The 19,696-nt window shown below is 53.8% G+C and overlaps 1 protein-coding gene across 13 annotated transcripts in view; it reads right to left on the bottom strand.

Annotated features, from left to right (window-relative positions):
* The window catches only part of NCOR2 (nuclear receptor corepressor 2), a 255,422-nt gene that overhangs the window by 84,694 nt on the left and 151,032 nt on the right, over positions 1-19,696 (bottom strand). For 6 of the 13 annotated variants that reach the window (XM_054843763.1, XM_054843759.1, XM_054843769.1 and 3 more), the window contains exons 9-12: positions 10,935-11,001; positions 5,562-5,749; positions 4,129-4,225; positions 1,501-1,679 (exon numbers count right to left, since the gene is read on the bottom strand). In XM_054843763.1, coding sequence (XP_054699738.1) covers positions 1,501-1,679; positions 4,129-4,225; positions 5,562-5,749; positions 10,935-11,001 — 531 coding nt within the window. The remainder of the gene's footprint in view (positions 1-1,500; positions 1,680-4,128; positions 4,226-5,561; positions 5,750-10,934; positions 11,002-19,696) is intronic. The other 7 variants (XM_054843767.1, XM_054843768.1, XM_054843774.1 and 4 more) reach the window with 3 other exon arrangements.

Here is a 19,696-nt window from a genome sequence, read left to right as displayed (position 1 = left end):
ATGACATAACTTTGGTTCACCTCAAATGCTCAGGCCAGAAGCTGCAGCACACTGGGCAGCTCGGCTACCTGCACACCTGGATTGGGGCGAGAGCCGGGGCAGGACTCCCTTGGCCCTCCTTACAGCTCCGAAGTACCAATCTCTTAAAATGAGCTTTGCGAGAGCCCTGAAATCCTGCTGTATTTATGCCTCGAGCTCCGCATCACCCACGGTGATGACACAGAAACCACTGTGCACAGCAGGATGCACGAGCTGGGTGTGGATTCTTCCAGCCCCATTAGCCAGGCACAGCCCCGCCATTAAAGACCAAGTAATTAGCCTTTGCGTCATTTGCGGGCAAGCCCTGCTGTTTGGAGTGTCGCATTTTAAGGCTAATTAGCAATGAGGATTCTCCTCTACCAAAGCCTTGGAGCCGGTTTCCTTGTTTTGTTCTTTTTCGGTCTGTCTTGGCAATTAGTTATTTCAGTTGCAGACAGGAGTCGTCACGAGCAGGGACAGGAGGAGGGATTCCGGACACAGAGAGGCTTCCAGCACGGCTGGCCGTGGGCCTGCTGGTAATCCGTGAAGCCGTCTCATGATCATCCGTAGGCCAGACTAAGGCAGTGCTGCTGCAAGGGACAAGGTGGCTCTGGCGCAGCACCATATCCCTGCATCCCTCGAGTCCAGAGCAGCGAGCCCTGGCAGAGCTTATCACGCTAGAAGTTGAACTCCAGCTCTGCTTTTACAGCCACACAGGGGGCATTGGGGGCACCAGGGGTGCTCCGGTCCTCCATGCAAACACACCTGGGTGGCCACTGGGCTATGAGATACAGGGGAGTCTGGACGTGACGCTGAGCTGGGACCCACAGCTTGGTGGTACCCAGGGAAGGGCTAAGCAATCCCCCAAGTGATCTCAGGTGATAAAGCAAAGCTGTTCTTAAGTGCTGCTTGCAAACAGGAGAAAGCACCGCAGCCAGAGTTTGCACGTGTCTGATGTGGGAATGCATCCATGGAAACAGCAGCCGGACAGCAGGTCGGAGCGCTGAGGGACAGACACCGGCTGGAAGCTGCAGCCCCTTGGGGTCTACATGGGCGGCTGGATGTTGACAGCCCCGAGAATCCCCCCGGAGAGGCAGTGCCCAAAGGACAGCACGCAAATCCCAGAACGTAACAGCGCATGGAGCGCTGGGTTTCACTGGCGTTATCCTTAAACGGGCTGATACAACAGGGGATGCAGAAGCAGAAAAACTTCTGGTTCTTGCCCTGTCACAAGCAGCAGCTTCCCACACTTCTGCACACAGGCACGAACACACCAACCATGCAGAGAGGCCTGAGGTTTCTGTGCAGGTGCATCACCCCGTGCCCAGGTCCAAGACAACACAGCGACCGCGGCTGCGTCTTGGGGGGCAGGACAAGCCCTGGGGAAATTTGTGCCCTAGCATGCTGGGGCCGAAGCATTGCACAGGTCCTGTCTATATGTCCCAGGGGCTACACAGAGAGAAGCGTGTGGGCTGCACTCACTTTTCCCGGAAGGTCTCCTTCTCCTGTTCACTCCACATGTTCATCACCTGCCGGTCCTTGTAGACCTTCATGGGGTCATCCATGAGGCCGTTCATGTTGATGAATTTAATGCGCTGCTGGTCAGCATCGTAGAGCATGGGCGGGATGACAGCGAGCTGGCGCATCTGCTTCTCCAGGTTCTTTGGGGAAAGCAGAGAGAACAGTTGGTCAGCACCACGGGCCCGCGGGGACCGCAGAGGACAGATGTTCGAGAGGAAAGGACAGGCGGAGGAACAGGAGAATTCCAAAGCAAGCACTAGACAGCTTTATTGCTACAGTAATTGTAAATTAAACGCTGAAAGAGGCTATCGCTGTCAGCCAGGAAACAATTAATCTTTCATTTTGAAATAAAAGGCTTTAAAATACCGTGCGGAAATTTCTGACTCAAGCAAAACAGCTCCTGACCATGACAAGAGACAAGTCAAAGCAGCGGTGGCACAGGGAATGCCAACCCCTTCCCAGCCATCAAACCCACAGCCACGTGGAGGTTCAGCCCCCCACTCCAAATTGCGAGGGAAGTGGGTCAGCTCTGCAAAGCTTTCTGAAAGGGCGGGCAGAGGGAGACATTGTGTTTTCTTTCCATGGGAAACCTAATATTGTTCCAGGAGGTTTCAAATGTCACCGTAACGGGGCCGTAATTCCTTTCTTTCCTCTTACTGCAACACCCCGGGACATAATCTGATGCCTTTACTCCATCCCGTTCAAGCACAAAGTTCATCCAGAGCCCCGGCTGCACACCAGGACAGGACAGACTGGGCACACTGGTTTCCTTAAGTATTTGCAACAGAGTGGCCAATGTGATGTCTCGTCTGTGCTGTCCCCTGCCTGAATGCCAGGACTGTGCCTTTGGCTGAGCTGCCGGTGGTCCCGCTGCTCTGTGGGGATGAAGGCATGCTCTGGCCACCCTCTTTTGTTTGCTAGCAGCATCGTCACTCTGAGTCCTCCCTGTCACCTGGGATGGCACTGGTCAGACATAAATTCCAACCCTTGACCCAGAAAGGCCAGGTCTCAAGTGCTGTCATTTTAATTTACAGCTAGACTCTGGTTCCTGGGAGAACGGTAATGTCCAATCCTTCCAGCAAGCTGCCGACCCAGGTCCGCCCAGCACCGCTCTGCTTCCCCCCTGCGACTGATCAGACCCAACCTCCTCTTCCTAAAACACAGCTCTCTGCACAGGCACGGACGTTTCATCTCATTTCATCATGCTCCTCATCCTCACTAGGAAGCCTCCCGTTAAGCAACCGGCTGCTTCAGTTACCCTGGGGGTGTCATCTCATCGTGGGAGGTCAGGGACCAGCTTGCAGCCAGAGCATCGACCCTGACAACCGTGGACCACCCCAGCCAAAAGGAGAGAGCCCCCGTGCAGAGCCACGGCAGGCAGAGAGGCAGCAGGCAGGAGCACTGCCTGCAGCTGAGAAGGCAGGGCCTCTCCCTTCGCCTGGCAAGGTCTCGGGGTGCCGAGCGCCGCAGATACACCCCGCTGGCGGGCGGCCAGACCTCGCTCCTCTCTCCAACAACGCGTCGGGGCGGAGAGCTGGCCCCTGCCGCCAGCGATGCTCCCCAGCTCTCACCTCCCTGCTCCTTCCAACCCTGTGGAAGGGCTAGAAGCTCTTAAAGTCTCCTCTGAGACATGCAAAGCGATGCCTTGGGGCTCAGCAGAAGGCTATCGGGGTGGAGTTCAGCAGCACACTGTGCAGGAGGTCGGAGGCAATCGTCTAACGCTCCCCTTGGCCACGACCTCTGCAGAGCTGTGAAATTTCCCTCTGCTTCCGAGATCCGTGTCCTCCGGGTCATCACCTTAACTGGCTAACAGCAAACTGCCTGGGACCCGGGGCAGGGAGCGAACTGCTGGCGCAGAGGCAGCAAACATCTCAGCTATTGCTGGGCAAGGGCTGCTCTCCCCTCCCAAACATGATCCATTCACTGCAGCTCGCCTCCGTGCCAAGAGAGTGGAACCCTTGTGAAACCAGATCCAAACGAAGCCAAGGTCACGGGGATGTTTCAAGATGAATGGAGCACTCCCAGAAGACGTGGGCCAACTGGCTCACGTACAAACCATTCATTCCATAGGATTCCCCTGTGTGAAGCCGCACAGCCCATTCAAAACAAAACGAAACAGAAAAACCCCTCCACCCGGCAGCCAGGGCACCGGCTCCCTTCCCTTCCCACCTCCGCTTCCAGTTTAAACCACCAGCCAGGAGGTGTTTGTGGGGTGCTACCCGGGATGAGCAGCATGCTGGGGTTTCAGGTCCCTAAGAGGCAGTCGAATGCCGATAAACCCTACCCACTGGCCACCAGCTCCTGGGGTGCTCTGCTCCATGTTTTGCTCCTACAGAACCACTGCACAGCTCCATTACATCTCTCGGGGGGTTGGAAAGATGCCGCTGGGTATTAAATGAACACCTCACTTTGGATCCTGTCCAGAAAGTGTATCAGGCATCACGGCAACCTTCCCAACCTCGGCATGGCCTGAAGTTAGTGGGGTTTGGCATCAGATTTCACCATGGGACCTGGCGGTGCTTTCCTGGCTTCCTTGGAGAAGAGCGGAGTGAAGGGTGAAGAGGAGGAGAAAGGACAACCTGGTCTCACCTCTTGTTCTGAGAGCCCGTCGATGATTTCTGACACCTCGTGCTCGCTGCGTGCGGCCGACATGGAGAGCCCGCCGTTGCCCCTCTGTCCTACCCTGCTGGGAAAGGGCAGTGAAACACTCAGACACTGATGCTCCATTTTGTAAACCACATTCATGACAACTTGCTAGCCCTGTTGACCTCCGTAATGGCCGTATCCCAACATCCCACCCAGGCCACCCCATCCCACACTGCGGGAACGGTGCCCGCTGCATCCTCGTGGGCTCTGACAGCACTTGCTCCTGCCCGGAGAGCACCGTCCCCTGCGTCACCCAAGTTTAGGGCTCACAGGTTGACAGTCTCAACCAACCTTCCTTACCTGTGCCAAGAGCCACCTCCTGGATCACTACAACAGAAGGATATTTCACACCCAACCATACTCTCCCCCCATTATTTTCTCCTGTTCATCGCACTGCAGCAACGGCATAAAGCCGTCAGCACCGAGCCGTCAGCACTGTGCCACCGCATCTGGTTTGCAAATGCTGCAGGAACTTTTAAATCAAAACCAGCGATCGACATCTTTCCCCCCCAATATCACCCAACACAACAGCCATGCATCCCAAGGAATTAAAACTTTTCTTATTAAGCACGTAAAAGCTTAAAACATTTCTCAGTACCATTTCTCCCCTTCTCTTCAAGATAAAATAAAGCCACCGGTTAGGCAGTTTGGACCCATCCAGCTGTTTGTGGGGCACAAGGATGAGATGCTGGCACAAGGGTTTGGGTTCAGCACACATCAGGTGTCCCTGGGCAAAATCCCGGGGCTGAAATGGGAAGGATGGGGAGTTTTCAACAAGAAGGGGGGAGGTCACGAAATCCTGTCTCCTCCTGGCAGGAAACAATATGACCTCAATTGCACTTCCAATGAGGAGGAGAAAATGGACAGGGGATGGCACAGACAGGGGACGTCCCCTTCAGTGAGACATTTTGTTCCTTTCTTATCGTCTGCGGTCATTCCTATAACCTCTGCAGACCTTTCTTCTCCCGGCCCATGCTTCAATCAAAGCACGTGCATGTATTAGATGACCAAATCCACCTGCAAGTCTTGTTCATCTTCATTTAAGCCCACCAGTAAGGCAGTAATTAGCACCATCCCAGCCAGGCGGCCAGCACGAGGGAGCCGGCCCTTGCTCCGACTCAGCCAGGTGGGAGACCAGCACAAGAGAGGAGATGGGCAACCACGTTCCTGACATTATTCCTTTCTCTCTTGGCTCTGCACTGAGCCAGCCTGGGGAAAAAACAGCAAAGCTGCTTACCTGCTGGCTTCTGCCTTCCACTAGAAGGGGAGAAAAGGGACCGATAACCGTACCAGCACGCCCCTCCCGCAAACAAATCCCACATCCATCCCCAAAGAAAAGAGAAAGGCTGTCTGATACCAGCTCAGCCCCTTCCTACCGCTTCTCCTCTAACCTCTGCATGCGCTCTTGCAGTTCCCGCTGCTTCCGGATCTCCGGGAATTGCTTCTCATAGTATTCCCGAACTTTGCTCTCTTTGGCACGGCGCCGGGGGTTATTTTCAATGCGCTCCACTTTTTTTTCCCAAGCCTCCATCAGCTGGTCATAGCGCTGGCAAAACTTCTGTTCCTGAAAGAGCAGAGGGAAAGAGGGAGCTCAGGAGATGTGCCTGGGAAGGGCGGCTGCTCCAGGCCTGTCTCTCAATGGCTGCTCAGGCTGAGCGTGAGTCATGTTGCTTAAAGAAATACGGTTTATTAGGACATGGACACGCTCCAGGGTCTGCGACCAACCCGAGGGTAAATTCTCAAAACAGGCCATCAGGTACCCTCGGGCTTTTCCCTTCTCACCCAGCACGGCTTTGCCCACCCACCACACCTTCTGCCTGAGCATCCTGCAGAGCCTCGGGCGCTTGATTCAGCGACCAAAGCCCCAGTGCTGGGGAGGGAGCCCCTGCTCTGACACGTCAGAGAGGGCAGGTCGCCGGCCTGAGGCCACCAAGCAAGAAGGGACCGAAACATGGAAACATGGCCCTGGAAGGGGACACGGGAGGGCAGGAGAGCGGGTCCCCGCCCTGCGATCAGGGCGTGCAGAGCCAAGGTGACACCCCTTCCCACCCAACACGCCAGCCCTGGCACTCCATGCTGGCCATGCCGACGGTACTGGGGCCGCAGGGCAGCTCCGCACACGGAGCCTGGCTCCCCGAAACCAAGAGCCAGGCACCCGGCCCCCTCCAAGGCCCTACAGCGTGGTGGTCTGGCTGTGCCATGGAAAGCAGAAGTATTATTCCAGCTGCTGCTGCTCCTTTTTGGCCCGGGAGCGGGACGAGCACATCCCTGCTGACAGCAAACCTGGGCTCTGCTGAAATGCGGCGCTGCAAGGGGTTTCCACGCCACGTCCCTCCCGGGTGACGTCCTCGTGGCACACCCACCCAGCCGCCCACACAGGTCCAGCAACCGCACTTCTCCCTGGTATTTATGGGACCAGCCTGGTAACCGTAACATTAAAAAATCATTTGCAACACACACGAGCCTCCCTCCACCACCCTCCGAATCGCTCCTCCCTCCTCTGGCCACTGTCTTGCTGGAGGAGAACGTCCATGGACCGGCGAGGTCCACACCGAGAAGATGCCCGGGCCATGGTCCCCGACGCAGCAGCGGTGACAGGAGTGATGGCACCCAGCCTCACGTGAAAGCAGCTGGGAGACCAGAGGGGGTTTTGAGGTTTCATTTTGAGCGAAACGAATGCCTTCTAGGCCCCAAATCAGGAAGTGAAAGCAGATGGTGCTCTGCAAAATAATGGCAAACCCCAGGTTGCCTCCTCCCCACCCGCCATGCCGCTTTCCAGAATGGGCAGCTCGGCGCTGGCATGCTCAGCATCGCACTCAGCACCACAGCAGAGATGGGGGAACCCAGATTTCAAAGAAAAAAAAACCTCATCTCGTGCCATCGCTGCCCCACGACCCAACCAGAGGGAAGTCCAAAGCTGTAGGATTTCCCAGATGTGCTCTGCTCTCGTCTCGCTTGCTCTCAGCCACCAAAAAAAAGAAATGGGGAGAGGTAAAAAAACCCCAAACCCAGACCGATGGAAATGCCTGATTCCAGGTCAGGAGGCAGCTGGGTTACCCCGAGCCAAGCGGGTCAGTCGTGCCGTGGACCCCAAGCACTGGCAGCTCCACGGCCGGCGTCACGCCGATCCTCGCACGGGGGTTTGGTTCAGCCATCCCAGACCTGGCGTTAACCCAACACACCCTGTGATCCCCGTGGCCTTTTGGGGGCACCTCGACAATAACGTGGGGTGGACAAAGCACCTCAAACCCCACAGCTGATGCAGACTAACACCCACGCAAATAAATTAATTCCTAGTTGCATGCCCGGAGCCAGAGGCTTTCCTGCCCCGCACGGATGCACAGGAGGTGCTTGGGGTTTGGCAGGAGCTAAAGGAAACGGCCATAAGATGAAAGCGAGGAATGAGAACAAAAATAAAAATGCCCTAAAAGCCACCAAGGGGAATCTCGCGCTGCGGGCAAGGAGCTATAGGTAATGCCAACAAACCGCCGCAGCTTGGAGAAATCCCAGCTGCTGCATTTTTACCCCTCCTGAAGTGATGCTATCAGCCCCCTGAAAATGAGAGCTCCCACCCTGCCAGCAAATCTGCTACATCCTCCTGCTTTCAGAGCATCGCATTCGGGAAGAGGCTAAAAATACCCCGTAAAGTTTATCGAGCCTCAGCGCCAGGAAGCAGCCGGTGCTGTGTTGCATGCCAGCCCACGGCGTGGCCAGGGGACAGCCCAGCGCGAGGGCTTGGTCTGGTGAGAAGCTTCGAGGCTTGGAAAGGTTTTTCGTTCCCCGCAGGAATGAGCCATCGCTGGGTCCTGCATTGCCACCGCCCCGGCAGAGCCGCCTGGCACGACCACCGGACTGTTTCGTAGCCGGCAGGACGGCTCTTTTTCTTCTTTTTCCTCCACTCTTTAGGACAACTGGATGAAAGCTTTATTTAGAATTCCTCTTTTAAGGAACTGGTATTCGCGGATGGAAAAGCAACATCAATGTCACACCGCTGGTGCCCTCAGCAGCTCACAGCCTGGCAGCGGGGTGGGCAGTACCAAAGCTCCCCGCTCACACGACCCAGCCCTCCAGAGCCCAGCTTTGTTACAGACCGAGTGAGCGCTTCCGACTCGCATCTGCTTTCCTAAAGCCCCTTCCCACCACGGAGCAGAGAGATCCTTCCTGCCACACAAGCTTCAAACCCCAGCGCAGCGGGGCTGGGCTGCGGCATCCCTGCCTGGCGCTTTTTGGTCCGGCTGGGATGCGCGTTCTCTGCAATCTTTTGCCATCCCTCAAAAGGCAAGATTACAGGCACCTCACAGCACCGTGCGTTCCCCAGATCTTCACAGCTCAATCGCCAGGAGCAGCTCCCGGTCAGGCACTTCAGGAGCAGAAGTGTCTATTCCTTCTTCACGTATCCTCTGAGCAGCCTTAAGCAAGCGTGTTTGTTCCTGAGCAACCATCTGCGCCGGCTTTTAGCATCGGTGGTTCCTCTGCTCCCCTTCCCGGCTGGGCTCACCAGCCCATCAGCCTCTCAATCACACAAGTAAGTGATGGTGAGCCAAATCGGACCTGACATGCGTATCTAAAAATGGATGAATAGTAACGCCGCCGTAGCAGCTGAAGGCAGTTTGGAGGCTGTGCCAAGCCCGAGCCCTCCCGCAGCCCACGCTCTCGCAGCTCCAGGGAACGGAGCAGCTCTTCGCAGGGGAAGGGAAGAGCGAAGGTGACAGGAGGAACCAGTCCAATTCCTATGCAAACCCCACGGTTTTGTTTCTGTTGCTGATGGAGATAAAACTCTTACAGCCGAAACAGCTCCCTTTACCCTTCTCTCTCTGCAACATCACCTCTCCAATGGCAATTAAATGTCTTCTGCTGTGCCGACCTTCGTGGAGGCAGGAGGAAGCCCTGCAGATCCTCTGGTGGTGGTCCCACACAGGGACCAAGCTCTGACCCCTGCTCCAGCCAGCCCTGGGCAGTGACAATACCCCAGAAAGCAAAAGAGCCAGAAAGAAATGCTGGCACGTAGACGGGCTATGCTAAAAATAGGGTCTGCTACAAAATAGGCAGAAAAATAGCTAAGTGTACCCATTTTGCAAACAGAATCAGCAAATGTATTCACTTTGCAAATTCAGCAACCGTATGTTGCCTATTTTGTAGAATAGGCAAAATGCTTCCCTAAACTGAAAAATCCCCTTTCAAGGACACTGAATAAACCGGCTGGCAGAAATTCACCTATTTTGCATGACAGGCGACTTCACTGCGAGCTGTATTTTAGGAACCGTGCTCTTGCAGACTAATTAAACCTCTTCCCCCAGCTCCTCAATATTCACAAAAGAGCGACTCACTCTAGATTCGGTGCCGTTAACCGGCCGTTTCCACCAGAAAGCAGCTCCTGGGAACTTCCCTTCTGGTTCCAACAAAACCACCCGACGCTTTGCAATCGCTGTTTTGAGGAAGGGAATATTGATCCGCTGCCCACGACTGCAGAAGTCCTCAGCTGCGGCAGGCGAGGTGCCCTGAGCCGCGTCGTGCTGAAGGTTCAAGCCCTGTAGCCCCTCGCTAGAAACCTGGGAGAAGTTTTATCGTGGAAAAGACTAAACAGACATGTATTTGGACACAAACCGGAGACACAATCATCCCTTTGGGTGCAAGATCTGTGGCTTTTGGAAGATTGCTACAAAATGGGGAGAGGGGGGAAATGAAGCACGGGAAAGAAAAAAACCATGCCTTTATTCACCATAAATAAGAAAATTATTTGATCATTGCCTCGGAAATGTCTGTATTGAAAGCTACTTTCAAAGACAGAGCCTTCAAGCCATTTCCCAGGCTCATAATTTGGAATTTTTCCAATGATTCCTCCCAGCTGGAGCATTTCTGTCCAAAACCAGCACCAAAGACATTGAGAAAAACCTGCACCACTGGCAACTTAAGCCTCTGACACTGGCACCTGAGCCTGCCCCAGAACAGACGCCGAGTCAGGAACCGGTATTTACAACTTCCACGTAAAACACGAAGCCCTGTGTCATGGACTGAATCACCCTTCACAGACAGACACCGCAAAATCCACCTTCCCGTGTGGGGGCCGTTGGTTGCTTCTGGCATTTCCCCTTCTGTGCTGGTTTCGCCCCCCGGCTCCCGCTGATGACTACTGCAGGCAACCGTCAGCACCGAAAACGTATGAATTCTGTAAATCCCACTTGAACTTTCTCCTCTATTTACCCGGGACTTGCAACAAACGCCCCTGAAGTCTCATAATAAACCCCACCTTCCCCCTTACCTAACCCAAGAACCGTCTCCCTGAAGGACACTGGAACTAGAAATGATTTTGGGGGGCTTGATTTTGGTTTTAAACTACGAATTCCTACAACATCGCTCTGTGGTCAGCTGGAAAGAGTCAGATGAGTCTTCAGACCATTGATCAGAAGCAGAGTCAGCTTGTTTCACACCTCTTAGGGTTCATTTACTCACAAAATAGACATTTAGGCTGTGATAGGCTCTCGGAGATCAATGAAGGGCTCTGCTGCGATTAAACCAACCCTGTGTGTTTGCTCTGCAGGGGATACTTGCGGAGGGAGGTGCTGCCTGGAGCAGCATCGGGGACCTCACCTTTACGTCCAAGTTATTTTAAGCTTAAGAGATACCACAGCAACACAACAGGCAAAGTACCGAGCACCAGCACTTCTCTGCTGGGAAACATCCTCCCCTTTCTCACAGAAGAAATTACGCTGCTTTATACGTATAAAACAAGGTGTAGGGGAATCACTTACCCACTGTTTGCGAGCATGATTTCTCCTCTTAAAGTACAAAATTAACTTTTTCCGCATTGCCTGGTTTCTGTAAAGGGAAAAAAGAAAAAAAAAAAAAGATGAGATCCACTTAACGAGGCGGCTAAAATCCAAAGCCTGGCTCTCCCCGCTCCCAAAGGGGTTCGCAGCACAGTTTCCACCTTAACTCGGAATTGCATCAACTTCAGAGCGGCCAGCGTGCTTATCTGGGGACCTTGTGCCAGCTTTGGAGAAACACCAACCAACCCTCCGACACAAGGAACTTCACCCACATCTGCTGGTAAAACCAGGACTAAGGTTGAGAATTAAATTCATAAACTCCCAATTCTGCAAACATTTACCATGTGCTCAGCACTGAACACGGGCAGATGCTCAGCTCGGTATTTACCAACGGGCCAGGCTGTTTCTTGATTATTTTTACATTTTGATCTGCAAAATCCCCAATGGGGTTCCAAGAGTCGGGGGGTTCAGGCCAAGCTCTGCACGGCAGGAGGTGGCTCCCCCCAGCACCCCCCGAGCAGAGGCCACCTTGAGCCGCCCCGGTCCCCACGGCCAGCGGCGAGGGAGCTGTCAGTGTGCGCGCACACACACACACACACACACACGCACGCTCCCAAGGGGTTATTCACCCCTGGGCTCCGAGACGCTGATAAGAGGGCAGGATTGCGGCACCGCTTGCAGCACATATCTCCTAACCTCTTGCTTTCTTGGAGCCGTGCCTACCAAAGCTGCAAACAAACCAGGCAGGAAAGTTCAGCCACTTGCAGAATAGGGACCTCAAGAGAGAAACTAGCCACTGCAACCACAACCAACCCAGCGTCTGCCCAGACACCCCCCCGGTTTCTTCTTCTTTCTACTTTCTAAAGACAGCAGGAAATAATTGCTCAAAGAGAAGCAGCGCCAAAGCAGAAAGGAGCTGGAAAGGCTGCACGGGCTCCCGGAGTCTGCACGAACCTGAGAGCTGAGCTCCTGCCGTTGTTCCTGTTACTAATATTCGCAGCAATAAAATCTCTAGGTAAAAGGTAGAGACCAGGGGCAAAGGAGTTTCCTTAAGTCTTTTATCCCGATTAAAGGCAGAGCTGCAGTGTGTAATTACTGATCAGGAGCTTAACAGTCTCATGTAGGCATGTTCTGCAGGATTTAGCAGAATGAAAAGACACCCTTGCTGCTTCCTCATTGCCCTCCCTGCCTGGCTAGTGGGGAGGGGAGAAAACACCCTCCTCCCCCCATACATCCCTAAACCTCAGCAGCACCAAGAGACCGTTTGGGAAGGGGCAGAGGGTCCGGCTCAGAGAGAGAGGAGTGGATGCAGTCCTGGCTAAATTTGGGGATGGAGAACATCACAGAAAATATCAACATTTTTCACTTTTAAAGCTCTCTTTTGGCTACACCACTAAACCATGCGCTGGCACATATGGGGAACGACAGCAATCCCGCAGCAAGCGCTGCCCTGGGGACCCCGGGTCCCTCCAGCCCACCGCCGAGGCTGCACCTCTGCTCCAGCAGCGTGCTGGGGGACCCCAGCCCACCTGCACCTGGGGACCCGGAGCAGGGCCTGGGGGCACCGCCATAACACTGGCACCCAATAATTAGCAGGTTTATTTAGGACAGAAATTCTTCGGGTGTGGGGTCTTCAACCACCACCTCCTCCTAGAGCAAGCACAGCTGCGAGAGGAAAGGCAGCAGGATTTGGGACAGGAATGATTTTCTTCTCCAGCACGGACACACTCAGCTTTGTGGCCTCTTTTTAGTTTACCAAGGAGGAAACACGTTGGGCTTGATTCTCGGTCCTAATAGTACCATTCAGACTTTGTAACTTCTGTTTTCCCCTCTTAATTAGTCACCAGAGGTATGGGATGCACGTGGAGTCCCTGACCACTGCCAGAGCTGCACTACGTCTTCAGTCCCTTGGCTTTGCCTTGAACACTTTGGTGCAAAAATAGACCTTGATTTCCAAGGCAGCGCTAGCAAGCAGCACTCGTAACTCCTCCTGTGAACGGAAAACACCAGCTACCCGCTGGGAACAGACTCCAGTATCCCCAGCTCAAGCCACACAGCCCCAGATCCCTGTGCACTCCCAGTTCTGGGCAGCACCAGCATCGGCAGAAGGCACAGCCAAGCGACGGGGCTGAAGGCTCCCGCAGAGCGGACGCTCGGATCCACAAAGGGTTTCTGAGCAAGGGCTTGAATATCCTTTGATTCTGTTTCAGAAATCAAAATAGTGTTGATCATTGGGTGGGGGAATCTAGTAAATCCATGCACAGGACACTTTCTGCCTTTGCTCTTTTTTGACGGCATGTTTACAAAGGACCCGCTGTTGTTTTGGGCTGCACCGCAAAGACCAGAGGCCACCTCATCAGATGCATTAATAAACGTTGCTGCCAAAGGCTTCTCCCTGCTGGATCACACCACGCCACTGTCTTTTGTTTCTGCGTGGGGCATCCACCGAGGAGCCTCCAAGAGGGCTGCAGGCGACTGGCTGAGCTAAACCTCACCGCTCACCTCTGTGCACACAGCATTCACTTGCCTTTAAAAAACAGGGAAACTGAGGCACAGAGCTGCAGTGACGTCTGCAGGCTTGTGCGGAGAGGGAGGCATGAGAAACGAGGAGCGGAGCTGTGCTGTGCCGAATGCTCCAGAGCATCCACCTCTGGGCCCGCAGGCGAGGTCGGTCCAGTAGCACCCAGCACCCGTTTGCCAGCCCTGCACAGCCCAGCTCCTCTGCCCAGCCGAGCCCCAGCTCCTCACGTGCTCCCGCATCCCTTCGCGTGGCTCACGGTGAGCTTTCGTCACCGGCTCCAGCGCCGTGCGGTACTGCAGCGGGCAGCAGCCCTCCTGCAGAGAGCCCGTTGGACGGATTTCCTTCCACGGCTTCAGCTCTGCAGGAACGCGCTCCGACAGGACACTGTGCCCAAAAGGTATGATCCCATCATTTGTTGGTTTATGCCAATTCTGGTGGAAACGCCAACACTGGGAAACGGTCACAATGATCACGTGTGGGATGGACCCCAGCAAGGGGTCATCGATTGTCCCTTGGGGCCAGCACACCTACATCAACCCCTGCCCTCCCCACGCCAGCCTGGTGACATCCAGGAGCAACGCGGGGCTCTGCCACGCTGCGCTGCTGGATCTGCTGCACAAGTTATCAGGCAACAGGAGAGTAAATGAAGACAATTAGCAGCTCTTACGCAGCTGATGGGTTGCCTTGAGTTTTGCATCATAGCTGACCTTGGAAGTGCTAATACAGGCAAAGACTTAATGGCTCCGCAGCTGCAAAAATCAGGAATGCCTTGAAAGCCGGTGTATGTTTACCACCGCCAAGGCTGAAATAATCAAAGCGTGAAAGGATTAAAAACAACAACAAAACCCTCTCATGCCGTAAATGTTTTTGTCACTTTATCTTTTTTTTTTTTTTTTGCATAAGGTCAACCTTCCAAAGGTTAATACAATCTCGGTAAATATAAATAGGCTTCACGGTTTATCTTGCTACATGTACCGCTGTTACTTGGAAACCATTTGCAGAGAGGTTAATTCGGGCCACGCGCCTCTGAAGCACACGCTGTGCTCCCTGGGCAAATCAAAGAGCCAAGCACGACTGCTGCGGCACAGGCGGGAGGCGAGGGCTGTCTGCTGGGAGTCTTGTGCAGAAATAACCAGCATGGAGCAGCACACGGGAAAGGTCGCTCTTGCAACGCACCAACCCTCCGTCATCGTCCTTCCTGGGCAACCTGACTCCTTGCAGCTCCCTGCCTGCGGTTTGGAGGGGCACAAGCAAAGCGTCACGGACGGAGACCTGAGGAAATCGGGCAGCTCACAGGCAGAAGAGGCTCCTTAGATAAAGCAACAGTGACTCTTGTGGACAGTTTTAAGTATTGCTGGCCTGGCACATCACGCACCACGCCGGGTCGGGAGGACGGGCAATTTCCCTGCTCAGTGCTCGGTGGTGTCCCCATGCAGCTGCTAAGGCAGGGCAGGGGCAGGCTGGGATGGACCCAGCGAAACACGGAGCCCGGGGGCTGCCAGATGGCACATCCCCATCCTTGTGGTCAACAATTCATCCAATCGCCGCAGGAGCCCAGCCACATTTCTGCCCTCCCCACGGCCGCGGCCTCCACAGCTCCCTGGTGTACCCATGGGGAAAGAGCTTTCTGGTGGGCGCTCAGCTTCACGCAGCATCCCCCAGCACCGGCTGCAATACGCATTTCCCACTCGCCTACTCCAGTGCAGCCCCAACCTAACACTTCCCTCTGAAGGCAGCTCTTCTCCAAGGCGAGGACACCACGTGCAGTTACCTTCTCCGTGCCAAAAGCTATTCCAGCCCTTTGGTCACCAGAGAAGCTTGTCCTGCACTTTGTCTGCTCCTCTGCAGAGACGGAAGACCAGTCAGTATGGGTCACACAACCACCACAGCCTTCTCCAGAGAGACACTGACCTTCTGAGCTTCTGCAGACCCCAGGCACAAGAGTCACCTCCAGACAGTCCCCAAAATGGGGGGGGCTCAGCCATGCTCGGGGAGCGCTGGGAGCCCTGGGAGCCCAGAGCTTCTGCTCCTCTCAACTGCTCTGCAAACGCCTCAAGGATTTCTGTCCTTGTTGCCGGTGGACTAACCAGGTGATGACCTCCTTCCACCATCCCTGCAGAGTGAAGGCAAGCCGAGCCTGCCGCCGAGGCTGTGGGTGATTCGGGGTTTTTCCAACATCAGAGGCCCATTTGTTTGCAGTCCAGGGCGGCAGAGGCTCTCAGGAGCAGCAGGTCCCCCAATTTAGGGGTCAGGTATCAACTGGATGAGTGCAGCAAGAACCCCAGTATCAGGCACCAGCGTGAAATGGGACACGACCCAGGTGGGGAGCCTGGGGCAGCCCCACCAGTGCCCAGCACGTCCCCACAAGCCCCGGCACGCAGGAGGAGGAAACAGAGATCAAACAAGGTAAACCAAACCCAAAACCTGATGTTTGATTGTCACCTGCGACCAGCACAGGAAGCAGGATTCAAATACTATCTATAATAATTTTGGGTGTGATTCTGCAGGAGCTTTTCAGCCTTGCATAACTCATCCTCATTCCACAGTCCCACTGACCTAACTGGTGAGCCCCACACCTGAGCGTGGTTCTCAGAGCCACCCTCCAAACCACCGAGTGAAATACATCTCCCACTCGGAGCAAAGCAAAGGGAGCCCTGCGGGACCAGTCGCTTCCACCTTAACTGGCTTGGCGCAAGGTTGTTTTTGGTTTTGGGCTTTCACAATGGAGCCAGTCAAGGAGAGAACCCGTAACTCTGACTTTTGAGTTACTTGGCTCAGGTCCACCTGAATGACTTGGCTACGATCCTTCCGGAGGCTGCAATCTTAAAAGGATGCGCGCGCATGCATGTGCGTCGGCGCTGGTGTGTACACACGCGTGGACGCTGCCAAAGCTTTGGGATAAGACTCCCGAGGATACAAAGAGCCGATGCACTGCAGCACACCTGGCCGAGCCTGCCCGCAGAGACCTTCAGCCGGTGCAGGACGAGATGAAAGGAAGTTTGCTATTTGATCAAAACTAATCAGGGGTATTTAATTACACAGGAACGTCTTTCATCAAACAGCCAGTGCAAACAAAGTAGGGATCAAGCCTGCAAAGAGCGACAGGAAGGAGGCAGCGAGCAGCTGGCAAAGCCATTGTACGGCGAGATTGATCATGCAGGCAAGGCTTGGAAACGGAGGAGCCTCCTGGAAACTCCAGCCAAACAAAGCGCTGCCAGCGAGGCTGGAGATCTGCAAACCACAGGACCCAAGGAGCACAGCGAGAACGCTCCAAGGTGAAACCAGCCGAGAGGCAACGGAGAGTGCACAGAAACAGTTGTGTGTCTCCAGGTATGCCCGCTCCCGTGCATCGCTGACGCCAGGACCCCAAGCCGCAGCTCAGGGCAGTCACTGATTCCCTACCCCACCAGCTGCGAGACGCCCAGCAGAGAGGGCAGGGAGCAGGTCATCCTGTTCACGGGTCATCGCGCTCATTGATTTCCTTGCTCTGAAACGGCCAGAGCACACAGCTCCAGCTGGTAATACACTGTAACCTATTAACCCCAAGGCAGGGCACGTTCCCAGAAAGGCGGCTGTTTGGAGTGGTTTCCTTGCAATACCCAGAAACGTTTTCTGGGGCAGAAAAGCAAAGCAGATCTTCAGGAAATTTACCCCAGAGCCCTTGAGCACTGGGACGGATGAAAGCCCCAGCACCGTTAGTGTCACTGAGAAGAGAGCGGCAGAGGTCCGTAACTCTGGACGTGCAGACAGGCAGGCTGTGTTTGCGCCCAGAAACAACGCTCAAGAGAAAGAAGCCATTTGGAGGGAGGTCTCCCAGCTTCCCAAATCATGTCCTGCAAGTCCAAAATGCATTCAGCTTTGGAGGTTCAAACTCATCACTGTAATTCACGAGAAAGTTTGCGCTATTAATTCACCCGGTGTTCATGTGCCGAGACCTGCAAGACGGTTGTGCTCCAAAGAGGAGATGCCTTGGCAAACACAGGCGCCTTGTTATGAGAGCCTGCCCCGGCCAGACCCCCAGCACAGCCTGTCCAGGTCCCATCTCCTTGTGAAGATGTTCCCACCGAGACGCTCAAGTGACTCCCCTGGCCAGCGGTTACATCCACAACCATGGCTCTTAACATCAGACGGGAAATTCATGCCCATCCCCTTTAGCACCTACGAGCTTAGGACCAGATGAGACAAGTCCAAGTGCAGAAGCACTTCTGGCCGTCGGTCAGGTACACATCCTATGCCTTTGCCTTAAGCCCAAAACTGACGTTGCAAGCCCAGTTGTTGCAAGATAAGTCCATGCCAAACCAGTACTTGGCTTTTCAGTGGCAAGGGAAAGAAGCAGAAGGTAGCAGTGTGTGTCTCCATCATTTAGGAATTCATCACGAGGTAAAACTCCTGCCCTAACGCATGCCAACAGAGAATAAAAGAGATGAGAAACCTTGAATGGGATGAGCGGGGAGCTGCTAGGTGAATTTCTAATGAGGAAAATGTCTATAAGCGCTAATAAAAAGACCTGAAAGAGAATGCATTAGTAATGACAGGGTTTGGAAGAGCATTTATGTTACATGTCAGGCTTTGACTATGAATTTAGAGGCAATCCAGTGCTACTAAAACCCCTAAACAGCCAGTAATGAAAAGATGACTTAAATTTTCAAAAGTGACAAGTGCTTTGGAAAGCCATAGTTAGTAGATTTTCAGAAGAAAGCTCTTCTGCTCTTTTGGGAGAAAGGGGAGAGGCATTTTGGAAAGAAAAAGATATTCAGAAGCCCCTAAACCTCTCTGAAAATCCAGACTTCACATTTAGATTCTGCAGAGGCAAAGTTCCCACCCTGCCTCTCCCCCCAAAATAAAACCAACCATCAGCTGCAGACGGCGACCCAGATGTGCAAATATTAACAGCGGATGTGGCTTTGCTGCTGCTGGATCTGCAGGAACACGCAGGAAAACCAGAATAACACCAAGCTCTTGATCTGTTTTAACTGTACACTCAGGCCCTGGTTCTCTTGACACCTCTGCACGTGTCTCAAGGGGATGCAGCCTGGTTTCACCCCAAAAATTCTGAATTTCGGTGTTAAAACAAGGAGAAACTCTTGAAGAGAAGGTTTACAGCAAACCCTGTGAACGGCACCTCACGCGTACTTACTCTGGGCTTTTCAGTTGTCCTTTTGTGTGCTTTTTCAAGGCTCAGAAGCTCGTATTTTGCTTTCAAACACAAATCCCACAGACTACGATTTCAAGATGACTGCTTCGGGAAGCGGGGAGGAGAGTCCTACCGGGCTGCTTTTCATGGCTGACCGAGCAGGAAACTCCTGCCGTAGAGATGAAGGCCCCCTCGGAGAGTATCTCTCCAGGTAGACAGCAGGTAATTGATCCTGCTCGTGTGAACAATGTCTTGCCATTTTTCAAACACTCTGAGGAAAGAAGGTTAATATCTTTGGTGCCGGCAGTCTGGAGAATACACAAAATCACTACCACGGCAGGGTGGGAAGAGCAGCTCTCATCCTTGTACATCCAGCTGGCAAAACACTGAAACAGGAGACCCAGGCCAGATGCACCGGTGCTTAACGTTTGTCCTCTGCGTTTGTTGCTGTATTTCAGCAAAATCTAAAAAAAAAAAAAACCCCAACTAACGAGTCTTTGCAACCCCCCTCAACTGACGCAGAATCACTCAAGTGGCCTCCAGTTGTGTTGCTGCAACTTGGAGGAGTCAGTCCATTGCAAAGCCAAAAAATTCACACCCTGAAAGACAGCAAGGGCCAAGCTAGCTATGGGGGCAAAGCTCACCCCATTGCCAGGAAAACGAGGGCACTAAGCACCGTCTTGCTCTCTACTTCCTCGATGAGAGAGTGGCAGAGCCATTCCCTCCAACACAGCAGGTACTGCAAACAGAAAGGACACAGTCCCATCAAAGGTAGGTCAAGTCTTTGGCACAAACCACTCAACGGTGCCTTAGATCAGGCGGCAGATGTAGCATACAAAATTAACCGCGTTTGCCCGAAGCCTGCACTCGCAGGTGAACCAAAGGGACCCAAGCAGACGAGTAACAGAGCACAGCGAGGCAGCTAAATAGGACTTAAAAGCTTTTGAAGCTACGAACACTGGAATGAACTGGGGCATGAAATTAATTTTAACTGTACTGAATAGGAGACAGGCCATAAAACTCCATGAAAATAAGAGACCGGTAACATTTTAGTAAGAGCAGAAATTCTCCCCTCGACTCCCCAGTCAG

Source organism: Grus americana, chromosome 16 (genome assembly GCF_028858705.1).
Source record: "Grus americana isolate bGruAme1 chromosome 16, bGruAme1.mat, whole genome shotgun sequence".
In the NCBI taxonomy this organism is placed as follows: domain Eukaryota; kingdom Metazoa; phylum Chordata; class Aves; order Gruiformes; family Gruidae; genus Grus; species Grus americana.
This window is presented reverse-complemented; position numbering and strand designations above follow the sequence as displayed.